The 8,255-nt window shown below is 36.7% G+C and overlaps 1 protein-coding gene across 2 annotated transcripts; it reads right to left on the bottom strand.

Moving 5' to 3' along the window:
* Positions 1 to 391: 391 nt before the first annotated feature.
* LOC143889441 (amino acid permease 3-like) lies at positions 392 to 3,688 on the bottom strand. 2 transcript variants are annotated; one of them, XM_077393647.1, is made up of 7 exons: positions 3,665 to 3,688; positions 2,868 to 2,997; positions 2,527 to 2,760; positions 2,328 to 2,421; positions 1,940 to 2,154; positions 1,709 to 1,848; positions 392 to 1,319 (listed from the first exon to the last, which is right to left on the bottom strand). In XM_077393647.1, exons 1-7 carry the CDS (start codon positions 3,671 to 3,673, stop codon positions 666 to 668), a joined length of 1,476 nt encoding a protein of 491 aa, XP_077249762.1. In that variant the 5' UTR covers positions 3,674 to 3,688; the 3' UTR covers positions 392 to 665. The 2 variants fall into 2 exon arrangements, with proteins under 2 accessions (XP_077249762.1, XP_077249761.1); XM_077393646.1 differs by lacking the exon at positions 3,665 to 3,688 and adding an exon at positions 3,228 to 3,329.
* Between the last annotated feature and the right edge of the window lie 4,567 nt (positions 3,689 to 8,255).

Below are 8,255 nucleotides of genomic sequence, written 5' to 3'. Positions count from 1 at the left end.
TTCTAGAGCTACCTTGTATATGGGGCTGTATCTACCCTGTCAAGTGCACTTGTAATCAAGGTTTTAAATTTCGGTTTCAGTACCCATTTCGGACCCCACCGAAATCCGAAATTTCGGGCCGAAATTCGGTAATAATTAAAAAATATTATTTAATTAATTTCGAAATTTCGGACCGAAATTCCAGCCGAAATTTCAAACCATGCTTGTAATGATCTTTTAATTAATATATGTATCTTTTTTGAAAAAGAAAAGAAAAGGCCAAACAATAATAAACCCTCTCTCATGCACACAAACACCAATACACCATATAATTACTAAGGAAAGAGAAAACGAGGCTTCTTTTTAGAAGAGGAAATAAGTCAAACAAGAACGAGCAGGACAAAAAGTAAAAGGTTTCAAATCAATCCGAGCTTCTTTTCTTAGTTTCAAAAGTTCAAAAGTGAGGGTGGAAGGACTTGATTCCTTTCCTCCCACATGTTCCAATTCCACTTACATAGTCTCTCACCCTTTTCCAAATATTCAAACAGCCGATACACAACAGTAGAAACAGTAATCTACAGTTTTTTTTTTGATATTACAGACTGGAATTCTAAACCCTGATATAAGCTCATTGAAAATTATACTTATAAAACAAAGAGAAACAGAGTAGCTAATTGTAATCATTTTCAGTAACTGGTCTTGAAGGGTCTGTAGGCCTTAAGATCAAGAACAACTCCAGCTATCGATCCAACCGCCGCGGCAATGGTGATGACCAGACAAGCAAAGCTAAGGATCTGAAGGCAGACCCATCTAGTACTCCATCTGGGAATTTGTTTCTGGACGATGTACATCTCCACTGGAAAGTAGACAGTGAGAGGCCAGAATCCTAAGGCGCCGAGGAGTCCCACAACGTCATTGAAGAATGGGAGAAGCATGGAGATGATTGTGGTTAAGACTACGAAGGCCGATCGCCATATCAGTCTGAAAAGATTGAGATTGTAGGGGCGAAAGCCGGGAATTGGGACTTGAATGTTCTTGGTGATAAATTCACTATTAGGATAGCTTTGGGCCACCCATTTCTCGATGAAGGCGAATAATGGCTGGCAGTAGACTTGGTAAGCTCCGACGAGGTGGATGACAATGGCCACGTTGGCTATGTCGAGTAGCCAGAAAGGGTTGTAGAATCCGAATCCGGTGAGTAGGTTTCCAGGCGCATGGTCTCCGAATGCCGCGTAGCCCATACAACCGCAAAGCATGTAGAAGAGTGTTGTGACCATCACACTCAAAAGGGTTGCTTTCTTCATTGTCTTAGCTTCTGATGGTGGAGATTTAATGGTGTCCTGTAATTGAATAGATAATTCAGTTAGAAATGATGATGGGTTGATTCAATGCAGGTGGAATATGTAAGATTTTATGTGGGCAATCATTGATCCAATAGAACTCTATTTGGCTTAATCTATTTTAACCAACTACACTACCCAGACTTAACTGATATAATTGAATTGGGATATACACTAACCATGTCTCAAAAGGATGAGATGCACTGATTACCTATATACCCTTTACTGATCACTGTGGTCAACGGGTACTCATTCTTCAATCTAAACCGTCGATCTTAGATCAATGATTGGGCACATAAGATTTTACCGAAGAAGACTAGACAGATTAGATTAGATGTTTTTTCTTCTTTATCATTGTTTCGAATTTTACCAATTGTTAGAATTATTACCTGAATTTCGATGAGGATGATGGAATAGGAGTAGGCAAAAGCAATGTCTCCAAAGGCTTGGAAGCTCCTCCATATCTTTTGGGTTTGGGTGACGGCGCCGATGCTTATTCCGGTCATGCTCCCTCTAAAACTTCCATTCGCTGTTCATGAAAAGAATTTGAAATTGAGTGAGTTGATTGAGGTTTTTTGCCAAATTGAGTAGTGAAGTGAGATTATGGCAAATGTTCGAACCTACGACTTTGGTGATTCCAAGAGCAAGACCAATGGAAGAGTAGGTGAATGACATGACGGCCGCGACTATGGAGAGCCACCAAATCTGATCAAAGTCCGGAATCTGAGAGAAGAGGATCTCTGCAACTCCAAACATGATCATGTAAGGAGTGCTGGAGATGCGACATGAGTTCTTCCCTCCACTTGAGTGGAAACAATTGGACCTCTTCACTGCCCTGATAGAAACAAAAAAAAAGTGTAAGAATTTTAATGGACTTGCAAGCACATGTTTTGGCTTTTGTAAAAATTGGATTGTAGAGATTAACAGTTTTACAAGAAGCTCCACCTGTCATGGATTACAGAAGAAGTGAAACATATTCAAGCGAGAGGGAGAGAAAATTAAGCTCACATCATGCTTATTGAAGCTGCAATGGTGTAGCCAATGGCGACGCCGAAGAGATTAAGGTATTGAATGAAACCACAGACCTTAACCTTAAATCCACCTGAGAATTTGGAAAAAATAAAACATGGGTCAGGAATTTGAGCTCATTTCCTTTCTGGGTTTCCTTCAAATTTGCTTAAACGGAGAGGAAGAGGATGTAAAATACCAAGGTTTGCTCGAACAGCATCCATATAAGTGTAGTTCCTCTTCCCTGAAACAGAGTCACCAGTACGGTAGCAATCCGCGAGAAGAGAAGAAGTGTAGTAGATTACAAAGGAAAACAAGAACATAACAACAGGCCCGGCAACCCATCCGAGCTGAGCGATCGCCCATGCCAAGGACAGGACGCCGGAGCCGATAACCGCCGTGATGATGTGAGCACTCGCGGTCCAAACAGTCCCTGAAAAATCACAGAAAGAGAAAAAAGACTCACAATCAGATAAGTTTGTTACATAAAGAAAACACAACCTCCATGACTTTTGATAAAAAAAACACCCAATTTCTCACCTCTTCTCTTGATGCGCCCATCGTCGTCAAAGCATTTAGAAGCTCCTTGATTCTGCATATCTAAGGAAACTTCCAAAGGAGGGAAGTTGGAGACTTGCTGGCGGTTCTTGACAACAACATTCTCACCCATCTTTAGCAAAAAAAATTTGATCAGCAAAGCAGTGATGAGTGAGAAAAAACAAGGTTTAAATATTCTTCAAATTTGTGCAGTGTAGATAAGAAGTCTACACCATGAAGGAATTGAGGAAATGGGGGATTGGAGACCCCTTTTAACAACTTAGATGCAGCTACCACAAAGAACCCAATAGCTTAGAAAAAAGAGAGAAATTTAGTGCTCAGTAATACCCAACAGCTACCCACCACTACAAAGAAAATCAGTGAAGAGAGTGAAAAAATACTAGACAGAGGAGAAGAAAAGCAAGGGCTATGGTAGCTGACGACTGTGGAATAAATGAATGAATTTTTTTGGTTGATGGAGGGGGGCATAAATAGCTGGGGTGAGTAGGAAAAAGTTATCCACGTGGCAAAAAGACTTTGGAAATACTTTCACGACTCCCTTCATTTTCAAACACTTGTCTTTATTTCTTCACCCCTTACATCATCAATACTCAAGAGTCGATGATCTTACATAGAGAATGAGAGAACATCTCTCCTCCTTATCCCTCTTATAGACACTTTTTCAAACACATTACATAAGTTGGTAAGAAACAAACAAGCCAAAGAGATTAAAATAAAAAAAGTTCTATCTAGTTTGTAAATAAAACCAAGCGAAGAGAGTGAAAAACTGGTTTACTTACCTTTTTCATACACCCCTCTCTCTACCTCTCTCTCTCTTCCTTAATTACTTCTCAATGAATAAACAACAGAGGCAGAAGAGTAATGGGTGGGGTTTGATCTTGTAATCTGCCATAATTGGGTTTATATAGCAACCTCAGAGGACTAAAATATGCATTTTTCTTTCAAGGTTTAAGACCACTTTCTCCACCTTCTCACGTGTGTTGCATTGTGTCCATCCCTGCTAATAGAGAATGGTTCTCTCATAATTAAAACTTACAGTCCAATAAAATACTGATCTAATTCTTCATCTTTATGTCTCTTTTTCTTTTACTTCCCATCTCCTTTGGGCACTTATCAGAGAATTCATAGCCATTCCTTTGCTGGGTTCTGATTATAAAACTAGACCAAGGCCCCTAAAAGTGCAGGAATCAATCACTTTTCCATCACTGAATTGCGAATCATTATCATTTCCAACATAAACAAGAGGGATTGGATTGGTTCTTCAAAGGTTCCCAATGACTGCGGAAAGAAACTCAACTTTTAAACTTTGAATTCTCTTGAACAGGTTAATTAACTGTATTATTATGGAGCTATTGATTGTTGTTTATGTCAAAAGTACACGTGGGTTAAGCCGCAACTCTCAAAGTTGAGCATTTCCTTTTTTAAAAAAACCTGCATCATGAAGAGCCATACTATTTGATCTTTTTTTCCCTGCATTTATGCATATTTTTATCAGGGAAATAGAATATCCAAATTCTAGTTTTCTTCACATCTAATCACTTGTTATTTGACTAGAGATGTGTCTGAATTCTTCCCAGATGATAACGGAAACAAAACCCAAAAACTTGCTGTACTAAATCAGTGGAATTCCAAGACTTTGGATTGCAGGAGGTTTTTTTTTCGAAAAGTTTGGAAGCGAAAATAATTTCTAAATTTTCCTACATTTTTTAAACACACACACACACACACAAAAAAAAAAACTTGAACCAACCCATATTTAATTTTTACGATATAGGGACATTCAATTTATGATAATAACCCTCTAAATTAACCACAATCATATTTTTATCAGGAAATAGAAGACCCATATGTTAGTCTTTAAGTTTTCTTCCTAAAGATTGATTTTCTCCACTTCTATCCCATCTAATCTCTTGTTCAAAAGAGGTCATCTGAACTTTTCAATTTCTTCCATGGAAACAATACCCATTACATTTCAGTAAAAGAGGGAAATGATATCAGCACAATCATGCTTTAACAAATGCACAAACTCTATGTTTTAATAAATGCACAAACTCAACTTGTCTTTTCTTTTTTAATTGGCTTGTGAGAGCTTTTTGGGAACTGTAATAACCTTTGACAACTCTTTAAATAATAAAAGACGATCTGAGTTTGTGCATTTATTAAAACATGGTTGTGCTGATATCATTTCCCAAAAACATTCAGATATCTGAATTCTGACCGAATTACCATGGAAACAAAACCCACAACAGTACTGTAAAAAAATCAGTGGAATTCCAAGGAAAGCAGTGTTACGCATGGGCATTGAATTTTATGTGAGGCTACTTAAAGAGACTGCTTTTTAAGGCTCCGACATTGGTCAAAAGGCTCTCTAGGTAGTAGCAGAAATGTTTGACTGTGTATTGGGAGGAAGAATCCTCTTTTTATTCTCTTTTATTCAACTTTGTAGAGAAAAGTGGTAGACCCATGTGGTCCTTTACACAACAATGGTGGTTGGTCACTCTATAGTCTACTCTACCTGCCGGATTCAGACCACAAACCATAAAAAAGAAAGGAAAAGAAACAAAGAAAAAAATATGAGAAGAAGATTTTAACTACCACACTCTCCAAACACGTATATTCAATCCTTTTCTGGAATTGGAAAGTCTTATAATATTTATTCTCAAGTTATCTAGAAACTATTTCTTGTACTCTTAGAATATTTGTACTCAAGTTATCTAGAAACTATTTCTTGTACCTATCTTTCATACTCTAATTATAGGCTACTCATATTGGCACTATCATATCTTGATAATTGCACTAACTCACCTTGTCTTCTTCTTTTTAATTGGCTTTTGAGAGCTTTTTTGGGATTTGTAATCACTTTTGACACATGGTTAAATATTAAAAGACTATGTGAGCTAGTGCGATTATCAAAACATGGCAGTGCCAATATCACTTCCCTAATTATATTATGAAAATCCTTACCAAACTCAATAAAGAATCAATTTGAACCCTTTATTGGGCCCACTCTCCTTATGTCAGCATGATCTTGACGGTTCAACCGATGGGTCCCATCCGAAAGATTCCAAACCCCCAATTTTGTATTGGTCGGACAATCAGTGTAGTCCCGCCAATGGTGTAGAAACTGGCTATTAAAAACAAAATGAAACAAAGAAAAAATGAAAAAAAAAAATGTTTTATTTGTCCGCGTTCAATTATAGAGTGTTTGTGCTTGCCTCAAAGGGTGCAACTTGGGTCGGGTCGGATTGAGCTTTTGGTAAAAAATAATTTGGAATCAATCCAAACCCGACCCGATTTTCTGATAAAAGCTCAACCCAAGTTCCCAAAAATCGACCCGAGTTGCACCCCTAGCTGTCGATAATCAATTTGGTGATTTTTCTTTTAATTATATATATATATATATATATATATATATATATATATATATATATATATATATATATATATATATTTTAAAGATAACTATATTGATATCATAAAAAGATATTACAAATTCACATCAATGGAGAGAGAGAACCTGGAGTAAACTGAGTTCCTCAATGTCCTGGATTTTGCCAACCAAGATCATTGGCATTTCCAGGGACATGAACAGAAGAAAGGAAACTCTTATTACTCATAGAACTAAAATGGTTTGAGATGACTTAACTTCCCTTTGATCTCAATCCCTAAACCAAAATCACGCAAAAACTTATACCAACTTCTGCCTGTCTGAATCTATGATAGAAAATAAGTAGAATATTTTGTTTTCACACTATAATGAATGGTTAAAGCAACTATTCAATGTAGTCCATGTAGTCAGATACTATTCAATGTTCCAAACGAATAGATAATGATAGATACCGAATCAAGGGAACTGATATTTGCACACCCTTGTTTTGATAATGTTTATCCTCACTTTATTGATTACTTTATGGCTCTGTTGATAGATTTTTTGGGAATGGTAACAGCCTATAATTACAAGGAAAAATCTTTTAAAATGAAAGGGGACTGATAAATCGACCCCCCGAAATGATAAATCGACTCCCCATGTGTCTATCTCTCTCCTCTTTCTCTCTCTCTTAACCCAGATGAGAGAGAAAGACACATGGGGAGTCAATTTATCATATTTGGGAGTCGATTTATCACTCCTCAAATGAAACTATGTTCTTAGAAATTAATACGATGGTGCCAAAAGACCAGAATACCCTTACTTAAAAGCCTAAATCTTCAAACAAATATCATTGTCACAAGAGCTGTCACCTCATCCATTAGAGACTAACTTTGATTGGAATATTTCAAAATATAGTGGGGTAAAGTTGGAAAGTTACCCAAAAAAACATGTTTAATACGTTTAAAACGCATTTTAAGCGTTTTCCTAAAATAAAATAGAGTATTTTTGCCGTAAAAGTTTTAAACGAAGTATTAAACGACGAACCTATAACATGCAAAACATTTAAAATTAAGTTTTTCGCTATTTGTCCTAAAAAATTTAACCTTGGCGTAAGGTTATGTAGGTCATTTTACTTTAAGTAACCAGTGACACCACTACCCACAAGAAGAAGCTTGTCGTTATATAAATTAGTGAATGGGGATATCCATTATCCATGAACAGTCACTGATGAATATTTGTTCTTTTCTTTTTTCCCCACTCTACATGGCCACTTCTTTTGACTCTTAACCCGTTAAAATGTTGACAATCACCTTGGTGTGATTTTCGAGTTGCAGCATATACGTGGTGGGCGTTAGTAACAAGCTGTCTACATATCATAACAGATAATTTACAGAGTCTACTTCCACTTTTTGTTCTTTAATTGTCATTTACCCTTGTTAGAAACCTCTCGAATTCTTCTTCTTCTTTTTATTTTCACCTACCAAAATAGGAAACCTTTTAGTGGAAAAAATAACACCTTGTTGACTTGTTCTAACCAGGGTTTAAAATTTCGGTTTCGGACCGACCGAAATTTCAAATTTTCGGTCGAAATCTGGTACAAAAATCGAAACAAATATTTTATTCATTATTAAATTTCGGTGAAATATTAAATTAATTAAAAAAAACAGATTTTTTGGGTCGAATTTCGGAAAAACCGAAATTTAGGCCGAAATAAATGACCATTTCGGTTTTGGGTGGTTTCGGTGTCGGTCTCCACGAAATTTCGGTCCGAAATTTAAAACCATGGTTCTAACACTTGGGCAAGAAGACAAGAAAGAATGCATCATCAAGGAAGATTCTATTTTTATCCAAAAGCTAGTTCTTGCTTACACAAACAAAAAGTATGTCATAAGTCATTCAGATGCCACAGTTCGATGATATTTTTGTTGGTTTAAACAAGTAGGAGCTTGTTGACAGGGGGTGGTTCCTAGTGATCAAAAGGGGCGGATATATCACTTCCC

This window comes from Tasmannia lanceolata, unplaced genomic scaffold (assembly GCF_043159265.1).
Source record: "Tasmannia lanceolata isolate RefF3 unplaced genomic scaffold, GAP_Taslan_0.1 ptg000013l, whole genome shotgun sequence".
NCBI classification, from domain to species: domain Eukaryota; kingdom Viridiplantae; phylum Streptophyta; class Magnoliopsida; order Canellales; family Winteraceae; genus Tasmannia; species Tasmannia lanceolata.
The sequence above is the reverse complement of the archived record's forward strand: the minus strand, read 5'-3'. Positions and strand labels throughout refer to the sequence as shown.

Coding starts and splice junctions, on each gene's coding strand:
- LOC143889441 (XM_077393647.1), bottom strand. Junction 2,422..2,526: donor TGCTGTTCGAGCAAACCTTG/GTATTTTACATC, acceptor CCAAATTCTCAG/GTGGATTTAAGGTTAAGGTC. Junction 2,155..2,327: donor GCAGCTTCAATAAGCATGAT/GTGAGCTTAATT, acceptor TGTTTCTATCAG/GGCAGTGAAGAGGTCCAATT.